A 25,375-nucleotide genomic window follows, 5' to 3' on the forward strand; every position below is an offset into this window, starting at 1 on the left:
TTATTTGTAATGTTTATCGAATTTCTTTGTAAAATTTAATATTGTTGGTACATGTAACAACTTATCGTTGCTTTTTGGTTTTAAAAAAAAAAAACTAAGTTTTTTTTTCAAAATTCTAATATAATTTATTGGATTTTAGATTGTTCTTTAAATTCCAAAGTTTTTTTTTTTTTTTTTCCTGGAAATTCCAAAAATTATATACAAAAATATTTTAGTTATGTACTCTTTTGTTTACTTTTAGTTCATTTCCCATAGTTAAACACAGGGAGATTACGAATATTACACAGCATATATCAATACTTTCATACTTTGGTTTGCTGTAGGATTCTTCTCTTCGTTTTCGTTCTTTATCGTCGATCGTCGGTCATCTACTGCTTCAGGTACTGCGAAACCCTAGTTCTATTGTGTTGATCAGCTTTTCTAAAATTTGTTTTATTACTGGTTTATTGATGTGATTCTTGTCGTATGGATAAATTATTGATTATGATTCTCACTTACTATCCGAGATCAAAGAGAGAGCTAGGAAGATGATCAATAATAATTCCTTTAACTTTAAATCATAGTTTTTCCCGATTGCAATTTGATATCGATTTTCTAGATCCAAATTCAGTTTTGTGGGTTTTCTGGAGATTGGATCGTGATTTTCATATTCGTAAAGTAAACTGTGACAAAATGAAGGAGATAATGTTTGTCAATTCACATTTTCTTCCACTTGAAAAGCAATTATAATAAGGTGATGTTAAATGTTGGTCTTTGTATAGATTTATGAATAACTTTTGGCTTTCCACAAGATTTGGTGTTGAATTTGGGAGCCTATGAACTGATAATTCGCCAAATGGCCACTTGCAATTCTTCCGATTCATTTTATGTAGTTGGCATCGAGCAGCGTGCATTACTGTTGTGGCTGGATTACAGTATAAACTGTGAATAGAACTTGCCAGAGTTGGCCAAAAAAATTCATCAAACTGGTTTAGGAATGTTCAATACATGTTGGCAAAGATTTATTCTCTCTCTTTTTTTTTTTGCAAAAGATTGCAGATTTAACCATCGAATGTCAGATAGGTAAGAACTTACTTTTAAGCTTCAAAACTGACATGAGAATTGAGAATGTTTTGAGTTTTGACATAACAAAACTGAATACATGTTTTTTCTGTTTACTTTGTAAGGTACAGAAATTGAATTTTAGAAACTAAAAGTGTACTATTTAGGAATTAGGACATGGGAAATAGTATCTAAAATCATTGCATGTTTGCCTACATGATCATGCCAGAAAAGACTTCAAGTTTCATCCCTTATACAGGCATAAAGTTTGATTGAACAACTATACATTTTAATGGGCTGTTCATTTAGGTTCCAAAAGCAGCTTTTTATTAGAAAAGGAAAAGAAATTATAAAAGATCTTGCATTTGAATATCAGCATTCAGTCAGATATTATAAAATAGACTCTACAATGAAAAGAAGAACATGGATAATTAAAATAACTGAAAGTAATACTGAACGTATTGCAAAAATTGGAATGTGAAGCAGTTAAGAACACAAGAATATAACAATGCAACAGCACTACTGAAAAACATTGCTGCTTTATGGAGGTGTAAATTTTGTTTACCTTATCTTGTCCCTGTTATGAGCCCATTATTTAGCTAACCCAATCTATCATATAATTTGATCTTTGTGTTTATAATATTCATTTGCAAGATAATCTGCCAGTGTTTGCTTGCCTATGACAATGTTTGATTGTACATATTTCTTGAGGGTTCTCAAGTAATTAGTTAAACAGTTGGAATGTCCCTAACTTTTACTCTTGACCGAGAAGGGTATCTTTGTCATATCCAAAAACTTGTTGAAAAGTACTGTACCTTATAAAAGAAAAATAGTGACTTGATTGTAGCGAACTTGAAAATCTTTCTATAAATAAAAAATTTCACATATCAAGTAGTTCTATATATCTGTGATGTTGAACTACTAAAAAGGGTATATATATTTTCTTGATGTTCCAAGAAAGAAGATACAATTGTAAAATAATGATTCTCTGGTTGATGATTAATGTATAATCTTTCTTCAGAGTTTGTAGATCCTTGAATTGAAATCTGATCAATCTTTTTTTTTTATCCCCCTAAAAAAAAAAAAAAGGAAGGAAAGTAGGTTGTTAATACAAGACAGAAAGAAGATGTTGCTGGCTGTGCTGATCGCCAACTCCGAGGGCAATATCCTCGTTGAACGGTACCTTCAAACCCTTTCTCTCCCAAACCACCATTTCCATTATTCATATGCTCTCTAGTCTAAGCTAGTAAGGGGCTTTTTGGTCATTACGAAAGGAAACTCCTTCCAATATAAATTACAAAACTATTTTGATCCATTTATATATGTTTATAGAAACTCCACATATGATTATGAATGCGATGCAGATTCAACGGTGTTCCGGGTGAAGAACGGTTGCATTGGCGATCTTTCTTGGTCAAACTTGGAGCAGACAACCTTAAAGGTGTCAAAAATGAAGAACTTCTAGTCGCATGCCACAAGTGAGTGAGTAGGGGATTCATTCATTCCTAATCCTATATGTAATATGTCAAATTATCAATTGAATTGTGCTCATTTTTATTATTGTATGTGCATACTTATTGCTCCAGACTTTCTCTATTAAGTTGGTTCTTTCTACATGCATCAAGTCATAAAGAAAAACACCTAAGCCTAAAAATAGTATGTATGTTTTGGCATTGGCTTTTCAGGTCTGTATATATTGTATACACCGTGCTTGGACACGTCAGCATCTATCTTGTCGGCAAGGATGAGTATGATGAACTCGCTTGTAAGCATACAGTTTAATTTCTTTTACATATTTAAAATATGGTAGTCAACATTTTACTCAAGTCTCTAATTACTTCTTAGATTTTGAAGCTGTTAATGTTGGATTTTTTTTTTTTTTTTGATTTGTGAAAGTGTCAGAAGCAATATTTGTTGTTACATCGGCCATAAAGGATGTATGTGGGAAGCCTCCAACAGAGCGGCTTTTCTTGGACAAGTATGGTAGGATTTGCTTATGCCTTGATGAAATTGTATGGAAGGTACCCTCCCATCCTTTACTCTATATATCATATTCTTTTATAAAAATCTAAAAATCTTTGTGTAAATTTTTTTTAACCAACCAACTTCATTTTTTGTGTGCCATAAAAAATTACATGGACATCTCTGTCGAATGTTTATTTATTATACTGATACTGATGTTATGGATTTGTTATAAAAGGGGTTGTTGGAGAACACGGACAAAGATAGAATCAAAAGGCTGATAAGGTTGAAGCCTCCGACTGAGTTTTGAGTTTTGATGGAACTTGTTGATGGGTGGGTGGCTGTTATTATGGAGTTTTGTTTGTTATGATGTTACATTTGGTAGTTGTTGTCATCTTCTTTTGCTTCTAAATTCTAATGTTGCTTGTTTACCATATATTCTTCTCATTTACGCATCAAATATATATATATATATATATATATATATATATATATATATATATATATATATATATATATATATATATATATATATATATATATATATATATATATATATATATGGGATTATTTTAGGTGTTTCTTCCTACTCGGAATTTAGTTTCATGAATTCAGCTCCCATCATTTTCTCCCTGGAAATACAAAATGATTTAGGGTAACTTCTTTTTGGTCCAATTATTTTTTATTTGGCCAAATTGTGGGGGGCAACAACATACTTTATTTCTGCTACTAACATAGTCTCTGTACATAATTTTCTACCCATAAATATAACAACTTAATTTACTCCCAAAGTTGTAAAATGCTTAGAAATATTATTTTACACCAAGGAATTGTGAGGAAAATGAAGTTTGAATACGACTAAAGGCAAATGTCACAGTATTGATTAGTTTTAACAATATTCATCAACTTTTTACACGAGAGAATTGTGAGGAAAAAGAAAGGTAAATTAGGTAAAATGTCATTATTGTTAATATATTATGTCATATTCTAGGGGGACAACAATACTCGGTTACATATATAGAATAACATCCAACATTTTTACAACTCGTATGCTGATGTTTGCTATAGAATTTTCAACAAATAATTATTCAAATCTATCATTATATAATAAATAAGCATCATATCATATCATATGGTTTCACAAGTCATACATTAGTGACAACCATACCATTAACATCACAAATTTATGCAGCAATTGTTGATTCTTCATGCGAAACTGTGACTACATCATCTTCCTTGTTAGAAACAATCTTTTCAACTCTATCAATAAATTTCAACATTTTCTCCAACCCTTCTTCATCTGAAATTATATGAGAGAGAGAAGAGATCAAACAAATATGTGTTTTAAAAATAATTATGTGATATTAAATTATATAATGAATAGTAAAAGATTTACCGAATCTTGGAATGGTATGGCCTTTAGGATGATGAATGACGATGGGATCTTCAACTGATTTTAAAAGTTCAAGTCCATATGGTTTTAAAAAATCCGCTTCCCCTGACAAAAGATATAATAATAATACTATAAAGATACTCCAAATCATATTCAAAATAAAAGGTTTCTCTAGCTGATGTGGATGTCCAATATTTTATAATGAGTGTTTTTTCTAGAAAATGCAATAATAACGAGGAGCTAGAAATGTGGAAAATATGCATCGTTATTTATTACGTCATTATTGGGTTTGGTAAGTTTTGTGGACAAGAAGAGTTGTCTACATGTTGAAATAGCGTCCATATATTTTAAAAGATTCCAAAGATTCTAATGCAACATTTAATGCAATTTTGAATCTTCAAATAAAACCTACAAACATCTTAGAGTTAATCATATTTCCCTACAACAAAAAAATATTATTTCCATTAATAACTTTACATGTTAAATTTAAAATATTATTCAAAATAAACGCTTTAACATTTGATGTTATACATCGGACGTTTTTTTTTTTTTTTTTTTAAAAAAAAAAAAAAACATAATTTGCATCTTCAATTCTATTAAAATGATCTACACATGGAAAGAGGCCAAAAAGAGTACCTAAAAAATGGAGAGAAGGACATTGTATGGGGAGCGAATATGCCTTGTCAGCCCATGTTTGATTTTTCAATTTTGCCCCTGAGACTATTATCACAAATCTAATCTTTGGTACCCTCGTCAATGCCAATCCCTAAAAAATATTTATTTAATTTAAAAACCACCAAATTGTCAGTAATATATAATTATAATAATTGATGTCTGAATTTGATTAAGTGAACTTTGCTGAAGAAATGATTAAGTTCTGTGACCTATGAAGGTTTTTGTTTGTGTATTTTCTTTCATTAATAACTTCAAATTATAAATTACATAGACAACATTACTTAATGTTAATTTCCAATAAGGAATGTTAGTTGTCATTATTGTTACAAACTTGATCCTACAACTTCATTAAATCTTTAATAACTAAATTAACAATTGCAAAAAACAATATGTGAATTAATGTTTGTCGTAATGCATTGATCATGGTTCTTAGCAAAAGTTTTGGTTATGGAGAGAAGAACATGCCTTAGCTTGCAGTCCTGGCAAGGCAGCTGACAAAATTGCACCCTAAATAAATAAATACACAGAACAGAATCAATTCGATTCACAATCATCAAATTGTATTTGAAAAAAATATGTAGTATATATCAAATCAACGTGAAAACCTGCGAGAATCCCATCAAACCATCGATCTCATGCTTAATCATTAAATCTTCGATATGTTCAAGACACTTATCGAAATTCTCATACTCGGTAAAATCCTGTAGTTGTTCCAAAATAAAAAATCAAAATCCCTAAAATTGGTTCGAAATAGAACTATTGCGAGTAGATATGAGATAATCCAACCTTATTGAATTGGAACCATTCGTAATAAGGCGGGTCAAAAATCCCTTCGACCTCAGATTTACCATTACATGGAAACGGCGCATCAGGGAAGAAGAACTGGACCTTCTCATGAACCGATTCCGGCCATTTCTTCAGCTGTGTTTTGAAGATTTCTCCGCTTGTTCGGAATCCATGGAGGCAAAGGATCCTTGGTTTTCGCTTCACAAACAGATCAGAACCTTCACTTCCCATGGTTTTCTCGAGCACAGCTCGATTGCTTCTGAGGTTGTGAATGGTTCCTGTGAGATTGGAGCATATATAAGGAGGATTCTGGCGGTTATAAATGGAGCTTAAAGTGGCGTGTTGAATTTTGACTCGAGATTTGTTAATCACGAGGAGGGTCACGTTAGAAATTGGGGGCACTATCAGGTGCATTGTTGCATTGAGTTTGTGATTTGACTTTGGTCAAATGATAATTATATGTTGCTACAACATAACCTTTTTTTTCTTTATTCATCAACTTTTTTTTTTTCAAAATAATCTTTTTTTTTTCTTTATTCATCAACTTTTTTTTTTTCATTTCGTTTTCAAATTGTACATAACATGCTTAAATGTATCGTTCTATTCCTTCATGCCAATCTAAATACGTTAATGGCTTAGTCCATTACCTTTTATTGTTCATTTCATTTTAAGAATATGAACTTTTAAGGTAATTAACTTTTCGGTTTTTTCATATTTAGGTAACTATAATGGTCATATGTAAACACTTTCTATAAATTACTTACATAGTGTATAAAAAATAGTTACTTAAATATAAACACAACAAAAAAAATAAGAGTAAATTACAGGAATGATCCATGTGGTTTGGGAGGATTTATGTGTGTGGCTCCTAATTTTTTTTTTTTTTAATTTAGATGATCCCTACTGTTTATTTCTATTGTACGTTTGGTCCTTGTTTTATCTAAAAATACTATTGTGCCCTTATTAATTTATTTTTTTATTAATGTATTTATTCTTTATATATTTAAAAAAAATGATAGACCCTATATATTTGTATATCCTCACCACCTCATCTCTCGTCTTCCTTAACTTCTATTTATTTTCCATCTTTAGTGATATCGACGTCTTCACAATCCCTTCTTTTTTTGGTCCTTCAACTCTGTCGAATCAACAACACAACCCACTAAAGATGAAGAGCAGTGGGTTTCTGGTGTTGGTTCGTCAGAGTTGAAGGACTAAAAAAAGAAGGATAGTGAAGACGTCGATGTCATTAAAGATGGAAATGAAATAGAAGTTGAGGAGGATGAGAGATGAGATGGTGATCGTGAGACCTAGATTAAATTTCTCAAATGTGGTTTCAGGTTTACGGTGAAGAGATACATATATGTGGGGTCTATTAATTTTTTTAAATATATAAAAAAAAATACATAAATAAGAAAATTAATTAACAAAAAAATTAATAAGGACACAATAGTCTTTTTAGATAATAAATGGACCAAACTCGCAACAACAATAAACAATAGGGACCATCCGAGTTAAAAAAATAAGTTACGGACCAAAAGCACAAATTCCACCGAACCACAGGGACCATTCGTCTAATTTACTCTTACTTTTCGTTTTGTTTTGTTCATATTTGGGTAAATATTTTTTTATACACATCTAGATAACAACTTGTTGAAATTGTTCACATATGACCATTATGATCTGTTGTAGCAGGATGTAGTCTGCTACAGCATGTCATAATGGCCATATGTGAACACTTCCAACAAGTTTTTGTTACCTAGATGTGTAGAAAAAAAATAGTTATCCAGATATAAACAAACCGGAAAATTAATTACCTTAATAAATCATATTCCCTTTCATTTTCCATTTCTTTTTAATTTTATTTCATCGTATCAAACAATCCATTTTATATTCTTATGTGTATTTGAAAGAATATTTACAAATAGAGTCCATTTTTTTAAACAACCATATATAAAAAAAACAAGACTCAAGCAAAGAACTAGAGCACAAAACCAACTACACATTGTTTAGGGACAAATAGAGTCTTTGTGTTGCTGCTAAAATGCATGCTCAGTTTTATTTTTAAAAATTAACTTGGACCATCTTTTATTTCATAAAAGGTGCACACTTCGTCCCTACAAACATGAAATGACGATATTACATTTTTTTTATTTCTTTTTCATTTGATTTTAAGTTATTCTTGGTTCTTTTATTCTTTTAAATGTAATATATCGCCCAAAGAGTACTCCAACAACTCTTTCTCTCATTTATTTATCCTTCAAAAACTTTATGACGACCTTGGACATCTCATATAATCGCCACCGAAGACCATTAGAGATGCACAAACCCAAGATCCGATCCGATCCGATCCGGTCAACAATCCGATCCGGTAAAATCCGATCCGAATATGTCAAAATCCGATCCGAATCTGGTCAACAATCCGAATTCGATTTGAAACCGGTTTGATCCGGATTTTTTAAGTTTTACCAGATTTTTCAACGGTTTAAGAACCGGTTTATGTAGAATCCGGTTTGTGATCCGGGGGTAAATCCGATTTTGAGTCCGAAAAGTCAAACCGGTTTGAATCCGGTCACCGGTTTAATCCGATCCGGTTTGGTCAAAACCGGTTTTGACCGAAACCGGTTTTCGGATCGGATCGGTTTCATTTGGTGGATCCAGTTTCTATGTGCACCTCTAAAGACCATCGTCCACTGCTGCTAACTGCTACTACCCACTGTCGACTACCACCGCTTCTCTCTCCCCTCTCTCTCTCTCTCTCTCTATATATATATATATATATATATATATATATATATATATATATATATTTGTCACCTCTTTCTTCCATATCTTATTTCTTAACCTCGACACCACCACATATCACTGCCAACACTTCTTGAAACTTGTAGTCAACATGTAGTACAGCTTGATCTGAAACCTCATACGGCGGTTCGAAACCCTAGACATCGACAATTTTAGATCCGAGGCGACGGTGGCTTTCATGATCAAGAAAATGGAGTATTTCCCGACAGTGGCTTTCACAATTCATGACCCTTTGACAATGTGGTTGACGATTTTAAATTGTTGGTTTAAGGAAGGTGTTGTCGTCGCTGATGGAATCATCCTCGGTGGTTTAAAACCCTACTCGACGGTTTGTAACCATCCTCAACAAAGATCTTAGATCTAAGACGAAGGAGTATTATCACCAATTTTAATCACATAAAATCCCTAGATCTTTTAATATTTTCATTGAAACGTCGATGCCATGTTTAATCTCGGATTATGCTTTTACCAATTGTGATTGGGATGCCGATTAACACAATTAAGATGTGAATAACCATGAAAACTCACGCAAACACCCCTGATCGATTAGTAATCTCTCATTGATGTGTCAGTTAATCACACACACACACACCATCAACAATTATAAACATGAGTTGTTTCATCATTTCATATGTATAGTACCATATTAGTGTATCGGTTAACCACACACCCTCCACTAACGACTCATAAAGTAATGATGTGTGTTTTTATAGATTAGCGTACAATTTCATATTTTTTTTCCCTAAAGTAACTAAAGTGAGATTTTAAAATAATGTTCTAGTGCTTTATAGATTCTACTTTTAATCAGGATCGTTCCAAACATATTTTGGGCCTATGACGAAAGAGGAAAAAAAAAAACCTGAAAATACAAAAAATTCATCAACTGTTTTTATATTAACTTAATAATTGAAAAAAAAAACTTACTTATACTAGCTTCTAAGTATATTTAAAAAATACTTCTTCTAGCTTTTTGAGATGCAAAATCACTAATAATATCTTCAAAATCGATCATGTCTAACATTATATTAATAAAGTCTATAAAAATTTTGGACCCATTCAGAAAATGGGCCCTATATGGTCACCTCTACCGCTCATCCTCTAGGACGGGCCTGTTTTTAATCGTTTATGTCCTATCAAATTCATTCGACTAACGACCATCCACCCTACAAAGGAACGGTGGGTGAAAAGGACACACATTCAACGATTATTTTATAGATCGTTTCCTTATACCCCTCGTAGAGCATGGCTTCGTGAATGAGGGCTATTATTGAATCGACTGAAATTTCTTATACATATATGTAACATCGTGATTTTTCACCCAAATAAAAAAAAACAAAATTTAACACCTTTTTAACAGATTACATTTGCGGAAGAGTTATTAAGAATATTTCAAATGATGGGTTTTATACAAAAGAACAATCATTTGTGCTCATGCAAAGCCCTAAAGCTTGGATCTAGGTTTCTATATAGTACATGCAATTCATCCAAGACTTGAATACCCTAATTTATCATACTACAAAACTTGAGATCTATATAAATAACCAAGTAAGAATATTACCTCTTGATTGTAGTATGAAACTTGAATATTCAAAGCTTACGATAACCAAGCACCTCAAATGTGATGCCTCTAATGGCTTACAAACACCAAAGAAAAAGGATGATGTTTAGGAGAGAGGATGAGAGGATAGAATTCGGCTCCAAACTTCCAAGGGATCAAGTGGCTGAATTCTGATGCTTTAGGGGTCCTTTTATACTTGAGTTGCTAGGGTTTCAGTCAAAACCCTAACTGGATAGCTTAGGCCTTAAGTAGTCCACAGAACCTTCCAGAATAAGGCCCCCTTGGACGAATTCAAGATGGACTCCACCTTAATTTCGTCCGTGCCTTCATCCATAAGAATTCTCAACCCAAAATCAATTATCTTATAATTGCAGTTCCAGCCCCCTTTATTTAATTAATATCTTTTAGTCATAATAATTAATTCTTAATTAATTATTTAACTAATATTAATTAAACAAATATGATTTATCTTTTAATATATTATTCCTATAATATATTAATAAACCACAGTATCCTCTTTCTTTAATAAATCATCCTGTCAAGCTGCTTTGTTGAAGGCAACCCAAAAGGACCATCATGCATGAGGGAGAACTAAGCATCAATAACTCATTTTTATGACTAAAGACCCCTCATTGGGTATGAAAAGACGACTTATTTGGTTAAGAGCTTGCCATGCTCAAGAATCACAAAGGTTGGGACCAAAAATACCCTAAATGAAGAAATAACTAAATCCATAAGAAAAGATGATCAAGCTAGGAGATTTTTACCTCCAGAATGTTGCTAGCAAGTTGAGAATCTCAGATCCAAGCTTCTTCCAAGCTCTAATGTCCTTCTACCACATTCTCCTTCTTCGAGAACACCACCAAAACACACAAATGAGTTCAAAGATGCACTATTAACACTTAGGGTTCGCTAGGGAACAATTTTTAGGTGGAGGATGATGAGGGTGAATGTCTTGGGGCCATAAAGAGATTATATATGGTGCAAACCCTCAAAACTAGGGTTTTGGTCTGAACATCGTACAATCGACGTACATGCTGAGTACGCCTGACGCACGTGTGCGAGTCCCACTTTCTCATGCATGAGTACGCCATGTGTACACTCCGAGTACGCATGACGTACGACCCAAAAAGGAAACTTAACATATTTAGGGTTAAAAATGAACCTTCTTGGGAAGTGTGTTGCATTTCCACCTCTTTCTTCATTCATGACCACTGATAATTGGCTTTCAAGTCTCAGTACATCTTTGTTGCAACCGAATGTATTGAATTCTTCGATTTATGTGTATCTCACAACTATGTGTCACGAACACCGCCCACCTTAGGGACCCATACTCGCCCTCGAAAGGTCCTAAGTCCCCGATCATCCTTTCAGGGGCGGAACATAAGCAATATATATAAGGGGGCCGACCAAAACAAAGAGATATCCATAATTTTTTACTTCAAATGAGGGAAAACTCTAAAAAATATATATACAATAAATATTTCACTGTTATATATATATATATATATATATATATATATATATATATATATATATATATATATATATATATATATATATATATATATATATATATAGGGTAAAGTGAATATACCTAACAACCTTATATAAGCTTAGGTACCTAACTCCATAATACAACATCGGTTTGTATCATATTTACATTGTAATTGCCTAAGGTTCTTAAACTTCAACCCCATAACTTGATTACTTTCAAAATCTTTGGACTTTCGTCAATATCTTTCTTTTACATCACGTCTTTCTATCGAATATCACCCGATGGGCTTCATATCCTACCGCTACAAATGAAAGAATGTAGGAGAAATATAATGATGAATTTCCAAATTTTTTTTTGAAGTAAATCAAGTTTAGGAATGAAGTTTAAGAACCTTGGATGATTGCAATGAAAATTTAATGCAAAATGACGTAGTTTGATGAGGTTAGGTACCTAAGCTTATATAAGGTTGTTAGGTATATTCACTTTACCCATATATATATATATATATATATATATATATATATATATATATATATATATATATATATATATATATATATATATATATATATAACATAATAGTTGTTCTTATGCTAATATGTTTGTTTCGAAATTGATATTCGTATAACAAACTTATACATGTCTTGTTTATATATAATTTCATATCCTAATCAAATGGAGTAGAAAAACAGCAAGTATGCTAATAGAAATATAGAAACGAACATTAGACATTAGGTTATAGTTAAATAAAACATTGTATACTTGATAGAAGTTTTTATTGAAAAGTAATTAGAATAACACAAAAAATAACAGTTAACACGCAACACTCGACATACAATTAACAATACTTTAGAAAAGAAAAGGGCAATAATAAACACACGAGTCATGGAGAAAAAAAATAACTAAAAAACACTTTAGGCACTATAATATAGGCTAGCAACACATTTGACTAAAGCAATCCTCAAATTCTATTAAATAACAAATTAAAGCTATAGGCTATATCCTAAGAGTAATTAATTGAAAACAAATGAGAGGATAAAAAAGAGCCACCAAAACTTGAATTAAAAAAAGCAGTATCTTGATTACGGGTATCCTCATAACTGATAGAAACATAGCTGCAAAAAAAGAACCACCTGGAGATGGTAACTGGCGAGGCTACAAGTGCATAAGCAGTGGCACGCAAGATCCATGAAGGATGAATGATATAGTGAGAACAAAGATAGGAAGACATGTGATCGTAGAGATTTTATTTGAAGCTACTAGCATAGCGAGTTTTCAGGAATTGTCATGGATGCATTATCTTTTTTTTTTCTCCTGTTTGATTTATTTCCTTTTATTTTCTCATAATAACGGATCAAATTGTTCAAACCTATACCGTTATCTATTTCAAAATTTCAGGAAGGCCGATATAGTGATTATTTTAAATAAGAGACTAATTTATAATTGTTTTCATATTAAGAGGATAAAAACCTGGAGGGCCATGGCCCCTTAAAGGATTCGCCACTGCATACTTTATCAATAAGTCTTGTTGTCTAACCATGACCTCACTCTTCACATGATCCTTCTTCAAACCCTCATGGTAGCCTGGAACTACTACCAACCTCGTAGATTTCAGCTGGTATGCCTCTCTCAGTTATTAACGACTCAACATCAACTCTTACATTTGATTTTCCCGGGTAACTAATTTTTGATGTTATTATTTTAACAGGTGTTTGTAGATTATTATTTCACAATTTTCTTTTTATCTATTTTATATATTTGATCACGAAGATAGGAGATTTGTGGACGTAAACTTGACAATGCAAGCACTTGATTTTATCAAATATCTTAATACTTAAAAATCAAATATTAAAAAGTGATCTAACCAAATTATTCAAATCAAACTTTTATTTAGTCAAATTATTTAGATTATTATTAAAAAAAAACAAAATTATTTTGGATTCTTTCACATTGAATGGATCGAACCCGACCCATCCAAAAGAACATCCCACGAAGGCACGAAGGCGAGAGCTCAATCATACCCGTTTTCCAGGAAAGGACTAGTTGTATTTGAAACGGCTTACAATTTTTAGAATTGGGACAAGTTGTAATTGAAAACAAGGATTACAAACAGTGAGATTCGATTAATCGAATCGGAAGTTTCAGTTTTCTCTCGAAATTGTAGAACCAGATCTCCGATTTTGACCTTGTTCTTCTCCGATCTTTGCGGCTGATACGGATCACGATTTCAATCGGTAAGAGTTTAAAGTTTAATTTCCCGTTCAATTTTATGGATCTGAATGTCTATTTGGATAAATTTTTTGAAAAAGTCGTTTATTTATGCATGAAATTTCTACATAACTTGAACCCTAGGAAAATGGGCTTATGAAAATTTTATTTTACAAGTTGATCCTCATATTCCAGATCATGAATACATGGTATTCGTGTGGATTTGCGATCAGTGATTACAACGTTGCTCCTGACACAACCTGTTTGGTTTTACAATTACTTTTACGCCCTTTTCATCTTATATCGTATGGTGTTCGTGCGTGTCTGTGTCTGTCCGATTGCGTAATTAGGCTGTGTGTGCTCTTTGTTATGATGTCGGAACTTACTGTTTGAGATTGAGAACGGCTAAAAGCTGTTAAAACATCATTAGTCAATATAAATCAGTGGGAAACAATGGTGGATTAGGGCAAACAACCTCACCCAAATGGTAAAAAGCATCAGTACATGAGGTGCAAGGCTTCTGTACATGAAGAGTTATATTTTAGAATCTTAATGTCTTACTAGTGAAAAAGAATCGGGTTTATGATTCTCCCTGATTTTCCATGTTATACATAATATGCTTTCAGCGCAGTGATCTTATTCACTTCTTTGTTCAGGGTTCCTTTGTTTTTCTTCTTGTTGAATGGCGTCCAGTTCTAACAGAGGTGGTGGCTACTATGGTGCTGATCCATATAGATCCAGGTGCTTATCTTCTTGATTTTTTTTTTCTCAGTGATATAATAGGCTTAATAGCCATACAAAGCTTAATTGCCTATAAGAAGAAAACAAGTGAAGAACATTATAAATGTATGTCAACATGGCTATTTGAGCCCGAACTTGATGTTATTAGTACTCTTTTAAATATGTTGACAGAGAAGGACTTAGCACCAGACAAGGGGCCGGCTCTGATGAAATTCAACTGCGTATTGATCCAATGCATGCGGATCTGGATGATGAGATCAGTGGCCTCCGAAAGCAAGTTAGACAGTTAAAAAATGTAAGCAACTTTTATATCAGTTTCTTATGTTACATGACCTCACATTATATTTTTCTGATATATTGATATACTGTATTTGGTGGATGTTTACCAAGTACTATACCATATCACTGTTTATGTGTATAACAAAATAAATGGTAAACAAATCACAAATGTTAAAATGAAATATTATTGTTGCATTACAGGTGGCATCAGAGATTGAGTCAGAGGCCAAGTTTCAGAATGACTTTATTAATCAGCTGGTATGTTTCTTGATCTGGACATCTGGTATATATATATATATATATATATATATATATATATATATATATTAACAATAAGATCTAAATTGCTGTCTGATTTTCTTAATTATTTACATTTTCTACGAATAAACGGAAGTAGATTGTTATTTGATGCTAAAATTGGAAGGTAGAATAATAATAATAGTATATATCTGAGTTGATGATGTTGTGAATTTAATTATAATTTGAATGTTGTTGCAGCAAATGACACTTATAAAAGCACAAGCAGGAGTGAAGAACAACATGAGGAAATTAAACAAAAGCATTGTTCAATCTGGTTCAACCCATGTTCTGCATGTTGTTCTCTTTGCTCTTTTTTGTCTAATGCTCGTTTATTTCTGGTCTAAATTTTCAAGAAGATGAGCTCACCTTTTATTATTATATTCCTTTCATGAAAAAAGACAGAATAGCAAATACTACCTAAAAAGCAACCGTGTTTTGTTTCATATTATAACTTACTTCTGCATAACTCTATAAAACCATAAAGTCAGTAAAGTTTTCCTCTCTTTTTTTTATCTATATTTATGCTTGTATTGTGATGTTGTTGATATGAATATGCTGTATTATTTGTTGAGAATACCTATGGATCTGTTGGCAAAAAAAAAAAAAAAAAAAAAAATCTGTTGATAAAATAAAGATGTGCTCTTGGCATGAATTCGTTTCGTTTTGATACAAGTTGTCATTTGTCACATCAATACAATGTTGAAACAAAAGATACTTGCTAGAGCTATTAATGAGAGAAATGTGGTTTATTTGCTTACATTAATACGTAGAATTCCTTTATTTATCTAGATACACAAGACAATGTCGATTTAATAACATGAGGGTTAAACGACGTCCAAAGTGTATTTAACTTTTTCAAGTCCCAAATCACTTTATTAAAAAGAATAAACCATCACTTCGAGGATAATAAAAAAAAATGCCAACATGAGGAAAGTATCATTGTCCACCTTCTAGAATGTATTACAAAATAACCCCTCATTACTTTAAAATGAACTTTTGCTTTTTCTAAAAGGTTAATGTTACTTAAACTATGCATTTTTCACATTTGATTCGAAAGGTCTTTTATTTGTTTTTTTGGCACCCTAAAGTGTATGTTGACTTGCTAAAAAAAAAAAAAAAAAACTTTTTTCCACCTAATTTCACAGGTAAAAACTGATGTGGCTATGTATCTGACAACCCTGTGCTTAGGGGTTGTACATCTCAACTTTTGTTTCAGCAGCCTAGATATCTGCGCCTTGTACGCTTGCTTTTGGTTTTCATGTTTATGATGGAAAACATCATCATGAACGTTATTATTTGGTTTCTTTTCTTCCATATGTTGGATAAGGGATTGTTGGGAAACTGTTAACCAATCATCTATTGGAGAGAATCCAATGGTTTAGGATCGTATGAGGCTTCTTGTATAATATTCAGGTCCTTTTGATGCATCTTGTTCGGGTATTGAAATACCAAAAACTTGTATTACTTCAGTTTGAGATTCTAACTCTCCACTGGTGACCAGATTATTATTAGTTGAATTCATCTATTCCAGGATTGCCAAACAAGGATTGTTCGCTGGATATATGAGATTCAGTTGATAACACAACAAACCTTCATTCGTGGAGGTATAACGAATCAAATTGCACAATTTTCATCAAAAGTTAAACTATTCTTCGTCTTTTGCACCCTCTCCCTTCCATTATAACATTACAATTTGGATAAATTGATCTCGCAACATCATCATAAATTTAATGATGAAAAAAAAACAGATATTGCAATTTATCGTCTGTTAAATAAGACTTTTAGTAACAGCTCACACATACTTTTACGCTTAAAAGATAAAGAAAATCGATATGATAAAAACCCATTTGAACAATTTATTACTATTATTCATATTTCATTCAGAGTCTGTGATTGCTTGCTACAGTTTCCAGATTTAGAAAGACAAGAGAATATAAGAAAAGAGCAAGCAAACATATATCATCATAATAATAGCAGGCCCTCCAAACCAATCTACACAAATCATCATCATCATTACTAGCTTATATTTACATTCACTATATATACCAACTTGTTCATTCTTCATTAAGCTTTCAGTAGTAAGTCAAAGTTAGAGAGAGAGAGAGAGAGAGTCAAGTCAACATGCTTTGCAGAGGTGGTTATTAGTTGTAGAAGAGCACTGTTCTCTAATGGGACTTGTGGGTACACACAATCGGCTCCTCTTGGGTTCTGATATTCTGACATGAGAGATTGCAACTGTAAGTGCATCAACCAAACCACTATCATCATCCTCATCCTCTGAAACTGAGCTTCTAGATGTTGTTACTAATATTAATGGAGATGATGACTTCTTCATTCCATCATCCATCATCTTCTTCTTTCTACTTGATTCCAACTCCACTACAGTTGATGCAGATGCTGTGGCTGTTATCACATGCTGCTTTGACTTTGACTTGAATGATAGAGACCTTAAATTGCGCTCCGTGTAGAATATAATCCATGGATGACCTGAAACAAAAACCACCATCTATTAAGTTAAAGGAAACGGAATTCTGTTATATTATATTGTACTTTGGCTTTTTTTTTTTTTTTTTAATTTAGTAAAAAAAAACATTAAGAAACTTACTTAGTACTTCCTCGGCTGATATTCTGGAATCAGCATTCCGGGTGAGAATGCGCTCGAGCAAATCACGGGCGGGTTTGGAAACGGAATCCCAGATTCCGGTGTGGAAATTGAGTTCCCGAGTTTTGATAGCCTCAAAAACATCTTCCAAAGAGTCTCCTTGAAAAGGCAAAACACCAACTAAAAGGGCATGCAAAAGAATACCAGCACTCCATACATCTACTTTCTCTGAATAGTTCCCTGTTATCACTTCTGGTGCAACATATGCTGGACTTCCAGCCAATCCAGCTAAGCTCTGACCTGTTATTATTATTATTATTACAAAATATAACTAACTTTTAGCACCAAAAAGATAACACAAAGAAATGAAAGTAGTAATATGCTACTATGCTATAATAAACATATGAATGAAAGTATGCTGCTAAGTTTTTTCCTAAAATGCTTCTTTACATGACCTTTTACAACCTAACTCCAAAAATCCACGGTAACATGTATCAGATTTTCAGCAGCCTGTGGACACTGAAGTTGAGAGATTGAGTTAGCATATGTTAGTGATACTCATGATGACATGAGAAAAATACAGCTTTTTTATTACTAATGAAATCCCAAATTCCCAAATAATGTAAGTCAACAACTTAATTATCAATGTGCATACAATAAAGGAGGTGTTTACAGTAATAATTCCAGTACATGTGCACTTTGATGGGTAAGTATGGACGCATGAATGATAGTAACAGTGATACATAAAAAAGGTGACCACAATGCATGAGAGCTCCATAAATTTGCAAGGGTTGGGAAGTCTTTGTGTCAAGACATATTATTAACATTTCTCGTGGTTTCTCAAAAGGCAAATAAAAATTTCATTGCGACTTTATGCAAGATAAACAATGAAAAAACACATAAATTTAGATCCAGATGGCAGAAAAGACTAGTGTACCATTTGTGATCCTCATTGCCAAGCCAAAATCTGCAAGCTTAATTTTCCCTGAAGCTGTTAAAAGAATATTCTCTGGCTTCACATCCCGATGGACCACACCCATATCATGACAGTATTTAATCACCATCATCAACTCCTTGAATATATTAGCAGCTCTTTGCTCAGAATACCGACCTTCCTTTGTCATCTGATCAATCAACCTACCTCCTGAACATAACTCCATAACTAGATGAAATGATTCTGAATCCTCATACACTGCTTTCAATGTCACAACTCCTGGATGCCCTGACAAATGCTGCATTATCTCAACCTCCCTATGAACTGTCTCCTCACCTTTCACCAATGTTTTGCATGCAAACTCCACACCACTAACCCTGCACCTACATAACCAAACAGACCCAAATTTCCCTTTCCCAATCGTTGCACCCTTAATATAATCCTCTGCGATCTTGTTCTTCCTACCCATTTGAGTGGCTACATCGATACACCCAATTTTCCTCTTAATCCCTCTACCTGATAAAACCAGAGACGAGGTTGCACAGGGAGGAGCAGTGGCAGCAATACCAGCAAGCCTATTCTTGCATGATCCATTAGAATCACCGCCACCACAGATCACATCTTCCTTACAACACCTTTTTTTCAATCTAACATAATCTTCTAAAGAGTAATGACACTTGAGATTTGATATCAAAGACTCTGAATCACCGGTTGATTCCACGATTTCCTTTCTATTATCACTCCATAATAGGTCACTGCCTTTTCTCTTCTTCCTCATCAAAACCCTTAAACTAAATATCTATATAAACCTAATTTCACTTGCGATTCCAAGAACACCCTGATTCGCTCCTACACGCCATAAAAAAACACAAAGATTAATAGCAGATAACCCAAAAAAAAAAGTAAATTGCATGTGGATCGATTTGGGTGTATGATGGAATGGTATTAAATAATATTATATCAAAGTAAAATTAAAACGAAAATTAGGGCAAAGAGATGAACCTCGAAGAAGCGGCTGTGTCGGGGAATGCAGATTCAATGAGTTAGGCAGAGATGTAGGGGAAAATAAACAAGTGTTTGATGGAATTGAAGGTAGAAAGAAACCCTAAAACACTCGGGTGCCATTGATGGATGGATCGGTTGATTGATGAAGATCTGGGTACGCGTAGATTTGGAGGGGGTTTAGCGAAATGCCTTTTTATAGATGGAATCGACGTGTCTCTAATGCCAACGACCCGGATGCGTTTTCTATTCTTTTCTTTTCTACCCCGTATTTCTTTATTAAATATTAATAAATTAATGTATATAATAATAATAATAATAATAATAATAATAATAATAATAATAGTGCATTTTACGTTTTTGGAAAATGTGTTTATGCATAAAATAATAATATACTCTCGTCTATTTTTTCTTAGCTACATAAAATAATTTTGGTAAGGGAAATTTATAATATGCTGCTATGTGACATTGAGATAATAAAAGTGCACATGAAAGCAACATATTTTTTGTTATTACGGGTCTTTGACTATTTTACCACATTTATGTTCATTTACCATCGCGTATCTCTTCAAAATAATGAATAGTATAATTAGCGTATCCAAATTAGGATGCGTTTAGATTTTAGTAATCGAAAATAGAATTGAATGGTATGAAAAAAAAAATCGTGTTTAATAATCTTCTTAAATTTTTCAAAACTTCAATTAATATATTTTTATATTTTCTAAATAAATATATTTTATATTATAATTATATTCTAAATTTTATTAGATATAACTTTTTATTTTATAATTTTTTTAAATAGATAACTTTCTTAATTATTGTAAAGCATATAAGATATACTTTAAACCAAATAAATTATGTTTATATGCACTTTTATTTAACGATATTAATTTCTTTAATTAACATTTATTATTATGAAACATTTTTTTCTTTTTTTTTATTTATCAATTTTACAAAAAATAGGTTTATATGTATTCATAAAAAACATGCTTGAATGACTCATTTTATTCTTTCAAACCAAACATGATAATGAAATATAATGCTATAGTTTATTGATTTGTTTATTCTATTACATTGTCCTATCCATTTTTTAGCCGTTTCATTCCATCTTATTTCCATTTTTTGGCCATTTCATTCCATCTTAGTAAACATATGCTTAAACTTCATTTTGGACTTATTTTATGTCGGAATTTTCATATTTTGAGTTGATAATTATAGAAATTTATTGAATATATCTAATTTTCTAATATTTTTTTCCAGATTTTTTGTAGCGAAATGATACAATTTTTTTGAATAAAAATATGGTTTCAAATTTTCAAGGTATCTAAACTCAAATCTGAAAAATTGGGTTATACAAAGCGGATATTTTAGAATTCAATATAAAATAAATATTTTTTGCATGTCATCTGCGAAATATAAGATACATTTAAGAGAATTTTGTTTTGTGAGATAGTTTTGACATTTTCATAGATGACATATAAAGAAAATGTTATAGATATGTGAGAAAACAACATTTGCATGGATAAAGAAACATAACCCAATATTAAAACGACGACAAAACTTATTGTAACATGTAGATTATATCGTCTTCTAATTTCTATAGAGAATTTGTGAGAATATGCAAAATTAATATGTAAAAGTTGAGTTGTTGAAAATTTTACATCGGAGAGTGTAGATAGGGTGGCTATCAATGCCCATTTATCGTAAATAGTTAGAGATTTTTGTAGAAGATATTATTTGCGAAAATCCTTAAAACAATCGTGCTGATCTAAAAATTTCCATAAATAATTTCTGTTGTGTCATATGCAAGGTTCTAAAAAGCTCGCCATGGCTCCAAGGCTTGCACCTGCCGCCAAAGTTTGCCAAAACGCCGCCTTAACTCATATATATGCATACAAATGAATAATAGTTGAAAATACATATAAAAATATTAATTATATAAAAAATTGCCGTTTTAAGTTACGCCTTACAAACGCTGTGACTCGTCAAGGCTCGGAAAAATTTGAAGCTTAACATTGTCGCCAAGTCACGCGTTACATTATTTAGAACGTTCGTCGTATGCGAAAATAATGATTAATACGGTCCAAATGTTTACTTAAAACTTGAAAAGATAAATAGGGTTAAGATTTTTTTTCTTATCTTAATTTACCTTAATTTTAATTGAATTCCAATACATGTTTTTTTTTTCAAAGTGTTATATCTAAAATTTGGTTATGAACTTATAATTAACAATCTCCAAACCCTAGCTCCCCGTTTTTAATCGAATTTGAGCATTGATTCTCGGTTAAGATTCCTACCCGTCACCATCTCTCTCGGTCTCTCTTACAAAGTGTTGTGTGAAGTCACAAATTCGAGAAGGCAGGAGACTAACCGTCTCGTCAAGTTGAAGAAGGATGGCGTGTATCCCAGGCTTAAACCCTCCCAAAACCCTAGCCATCATCTCCTCATCGTCATCGTATTCAATCAATAACAATTTGCCTTTATCGTCATCATCGAAATCTCATTTAAAGATCGCTCAACTTTCGAAGAGATTGCCGAAGATTTCCATTGTAATGGCAACCAAGCAGCAAGAAGACGGGCTGAGTTTGAATGCATTAACAAGCAGTGACCGTAGAGATGAAGTTATGATTGCTGCAAAAAGTTCACTTTCGAATTGCCTTTCCGAGACAAATCTTCATCTTACCATCCCTTCTCTCAAATCTAAAACAAGAGGCAAGGTAAAAAGCTGTGTATTTCTTTGTTCCCCGTCTTTATTTGTCCAAAAGAATCGATCCCCGGTGACAATAGCAGCCATCTGATCAAATTGTTCGGCTATTTTGGAAGTAAAATCAAAAGAAATCATGAAGTGGTGTGAAGTTTTTAGCAAGATGCGAACATTAATTGGATTTTGGGACATGCATGTGTCATCGATATTCTGCAATACTTTCCCCTAATTTCTGTAACCATGGTGGCGTTTATAAATTGCATTCATGGATCTGAAATTGGTTAACTTTTTGACATTTTATAGGTTAGAGATATTTATGACGGGGGAGATTATCTTGTTCTAGTCACAACTGATCGACAAAGCGCATTTGATAGGGTTCTTGCTTCGATTCCATTCAAAGGCCAGGTAATTCTTCTCCCTCTTATGTTCGTTCATCTCATTTAGTTGAAAATTTTACAAGGTTGGTTGAAAATTTTAATATTTTGCAGGTTCTTAATGACACAAGTTTATGGTGGTTCAACCAAACTCAGCACATTGCTCCAAATGCAATAATAGCAGTTCCGGATAAAAACGTTACTATTGCAAAGAAATGCTCTGTTTTCCCTGTAGAATTTGTTGGTATGTGCTCCGACATTAACATTAAGGATTTTTTTCCCCCTCATGGTTTATCATCTATTCCTTTTGTAAATTGAAATGTCTCAACTTTTTAGTCAGAGGCTATGTGACTGGAAGCACGGATACATCATTATGGACTGTATACAAGAATGGGGTGCGAAATTACTGTGGCAATGCTCTTCCTGAAGGTTTGTAGTAAAATAATCTGAAAAACTTTTTTATTTTTTTTATTTTGGGATTTAACATACCAACATATGTGACATCAGGAATGGTGAAAAACGAGAGGCTACCTGCAAATATAATCACACCAACCACTAAAGCTGCAGATCATGATGTTCCTATTACTCCAGATGAGGTTTGTCTATTGTCCTCTCTTCTTCTTCTCTATTTTGTATAATGAAGTTGTTTAACCAAATGTCCAAAATACCCTCGAGTAAAATATCTATCTTGCAGATTGTCCAACAAGGGCTGATGAGTCAAGCTGATTATGATGAAGCAAGTAGGAAAGCATTGAGTTTGTTCGAGTATGGCCAGGTGATTTATCTGAATTCTTTATTGGCAGAAAGATTTTTCAAATAACAAAAAGGATTTAAAATAAACAAAAAAATGGAAGTACATTGCTATTTTGAATGATTCTTCTGTTTTGGGTTTTGCAGCGTGTGGCATTAGAACATGGTGTGATATTAGTGGATACAAAATATGAATTTGGAAAGGGTCCTGATGGTTCTGTGCTATTGATTGATGAGGTCCATACACCTGACTCAAGCAGATACTGGTTGGCCCATTCTTATGAGGCCCGCTTTAACAATGGGCTTGAGCCCGAAAATGTCGATAAGGTCCAAGTCCAACCCTTCTCTTTCATTACTCACCAAATTTCTTTATGGAAGCCTTACTTACAATCACTTGATATATGAAATGTTTTTAGGAGTTTTTGAGGTTGTGGTTCAAAGATCACTGCAATCCCTATGAGGACAAGGTAAATATTAACATTTATCTGTTTGAATGTTGATTGGTTAAATGTGATTCATATTAATAATTTTTTTTTTATTTTTTTTAAAATCATTTAGGTTCTTCCCAATGCTCCTGAAGAGCTTGTTACTGAACTGGCTTGGAGGTATGCCTTGATTGATTGATTTGAACCATTGTACTTGTCTTTTAGTTGCAATTTTAACCACTGTTGTTGTAAAAATGCATAAATATTAATGTTTTTGAATGGCAGATACATTTTCTTGTATGAGACGATAACAAAATCAAGATTTCAGATACCCGAGACAACAACGGTAAAAGGAAACTCTCCTCTAATGTTAATTGTTAAGTAAATATTGAGTGAAGTGAAGAGGCTAAGTTGTGTTGTTATTTGTTGTGTGTGCAGGAGCCTATACATGATAGGATAAGTCGCAATGTTTCACATGCATTGTCATTGCTGCTACCCAATTAGTTATAACCATGTGAATCAAAGCAGTTATTTAAACAATGTTTAGTGTCCTTTGTTTTCTTGTTACGCAACTTAGGTTCCCAAAATGTTTCAACTCAAAATCAGGTTGTCTGAATGTAGATCTTGTTTTCGTAACCGATTTGTATCGGTAAAATTTAAGTTATATTTTGTTGGCATTCTCAACCGTATTTTGTGATCAGGTTATAATCCTCAAGGTTGTGTTTGGCAGAAGTCAACTGAAAAAGTAGTAGTGTTTGGTAAAAAAGTAGCTGCCATTCTCTACTTATTTGTATCTCTCAACCGTATTTTGTGATTGGTTACAATCTTTAGGTTGTGTTTTTGGCAAACTAGCTTTTGTAGTATATAACCTAGCTGATAATATAATAGTGTTTGGTAAAAAACTAGCTAATAAGATAAATAACAAAGGTAAAACAAACATCAAATGACAATGGCACATATAAGGGTATATTTGAACAACTTGTGAATAAACTTCAAAAATAAAAATAAACTAGTTATCGATGTTTATATTATTCCGCTTGTCTACTATATTTAATTTAATTATTAGCCTTGTTTCAATGAGTCGATTTGAGTTCTGTTTTAGTTGTTTAATAGACAAAATTGAAAAATATAGTTAATAGACTGAAAGTCGTACAAAGTGTCTTCCAGTAAAAATCATTTTACTTCAAAAAGTAGATTATTCAATAGTCATTATAGTTATAATAATCATACTTAAATTGAAAAAATAGAAAATACTTTCAGGTCTATCGGTATCTCTAGAAATAAAAACCTTGAGCAACTATGCTTGAGCCTTAAGTCCTTAACTCATATAGGCTTAGG

At 32.5% G+C, this 25,375-nt stretch overlaps 5 protein-coding genes across 5 annotated transcripts; 3 read left to right on the forward strand and 2 right to left on the reverse strand.

Moving 5' to 3' along the window:
* The first annotated feature begins 225 nt into the window (after nucleotides 1-225).
* Nucleotides 226-3,439, forward strand: LOC111894744 (uncharacterized). Its single transcript, XM_023890846.2, has 6 exons — nucleotides 226-380; nucleotides 2,131-2,220; nucleotides 2,406-2,519; nucleotides 2,727-2,806; nucleotides 2,938-3,062; nucleotides 3,242-3,439. The coding sequence occupies exons 2-6, from the start codon at nucleotides 2,168-2,170 to the stop codon at nucleotides 3,311-3,313; spliced, it is 444 nt and encodes a 147-aa protein (XP_023746614.1). The 5' UTR covers nucleotides 226-380; nucleotides 2,131-2,167; the 3' UTR covers nucleotides 3,314-3,439.
* Nucleotides 3,440-3,949: 510 nt separating this feature from the next.
* LOC111894722 (uncharacterized) lies at nucleotides 3,950-6,276 on the reverse strand. The gene is made up of 6 exons (XM_023890817.3): nucleotides 5,858-6,276; nucleotides 5,677-5,772; nucleotides 5,537-5,578; nucleotides 5,033-5,162; nucleotides 4,400-4,501; nucleotides 3,950-4,303 (listed from the first exon to the last, which is right to left on the reverse strand). The coding sequence occupies exons 1-6, from the start codon at nucleotides 6,269-6,271 to the stop codon at nucleotides 4,188-4,190; spliced, it is 900 nt and encodes a 299-aa protein (XP_023746585.2). The 5' UTR covers nucleotides 6,272-6,276; the 3' UTR covers nucleotides 3,950-4,187.
* Nucleotides 6,277-13,696: 7,420 nt separating this feature from the next.
* LOC111894737 (bet1-like protein At4g14600) lies at nucleotides 13,697-15,749 on the forward strand. Its single transcript, XM_023890835.3, has 5 exons — nucleotides 13,697-13,952; nucleotides 14,583-14,667; nucleotides 14,839-14,962; nucleotides 15,148-15,204; nucleotides 15,445-15,749. Exons 2-5 carry the CDS (start codon nucleotides 14,609-14,611, stop codon nucleotides 15,604-15,606), a joined length of 402 nt encoding a protein of 133 aa, XP_023746603.1. The 5' UTR covers nucleotides 13,697-13,952; nucleotides 14,583-14,608; the 3' UTR covers nucleotides 15,607-15,749.
* Nucleotides 15,750-17,180: 1,431 nt separating this feature from the next.
* Nucleotides 17,181-20,003, reverse strand: LOC111894695 (serine/threonine-protein kinase PEPKR2). Its single transcript, XM_023890782.3, has 4 exons — nucleotides 19,785-20,003; nucleotides 18,786-19,631; nucleotides 17,852-18,148; nucleotides 17,181-17,733 (listed from the first exon to the last, which is right to left on the reverse strand). Exons 2-4 carry the CDS (start codon nucleotides 19,558-19,560, stop codon nucleotides 17,363-17,365), a joined length of 1,443 nt encoding a protein of 480 aa, XP_023746550.1. The 5' UTR covers nucleotides 19,561-19,631; nucleotides 19,785-20,003; the 3' UTR covers nucleotides 17,181-17,362.
* Nucleotides 20,004-21,978: 1,975 nt separating this feature from the next.
* Nucleotides 21,979-24,721, forward strand: LOC111894731 (phosphoribosylaminoimidazole-succinocarboxamide synthase, chloroplastic). Its single transcript, XM_023890829.3, has 11 exons — nucleotides 21,979-22,501; nucleotides 22,792-22,893; nucleotides 22,977-23,106; nucleotides 23,199-23,291; nucleotides 23,370-23,458; nucleotides 23,557-23,637; nucleotides 23,760-23,939; nucleotides 24,029-24,079; nucleotides 24,171-24,217; nucleotides 24,323-24,383; nucleotides 24,476-24,721. Exons 1-11 carry the CDS (start codon nucleotides 22,178-22,180, stop codon nucleotides 24,539-24,541), a joined length of 1,224 nt encoding a protein of 407 aa, XP_023746597.1. The 5' UTR covers nucleotides 21,979-22,177; the 3' UTR covers nucleotides 24,542-24,721.
* Nucleotides 24,722-25,375: the final 654 nt, after the last annotated feature.

The sequence above is a fragment of the Lactuca sativa genome, chromosome 1 (assembly GCF_002870075.4).
Source record: "Lactuca sativa cultivar Salinas chromosome 1, Lsat_Salinas_v11, whole genome shotgun sequence".
Classification (NCBI taxonomy): Eukaryota; Viridiplantae; Streptophyta; class Magnoliopsida; order Asterales; family Asteraceae; genus Lactuca; species Lactuca sativa.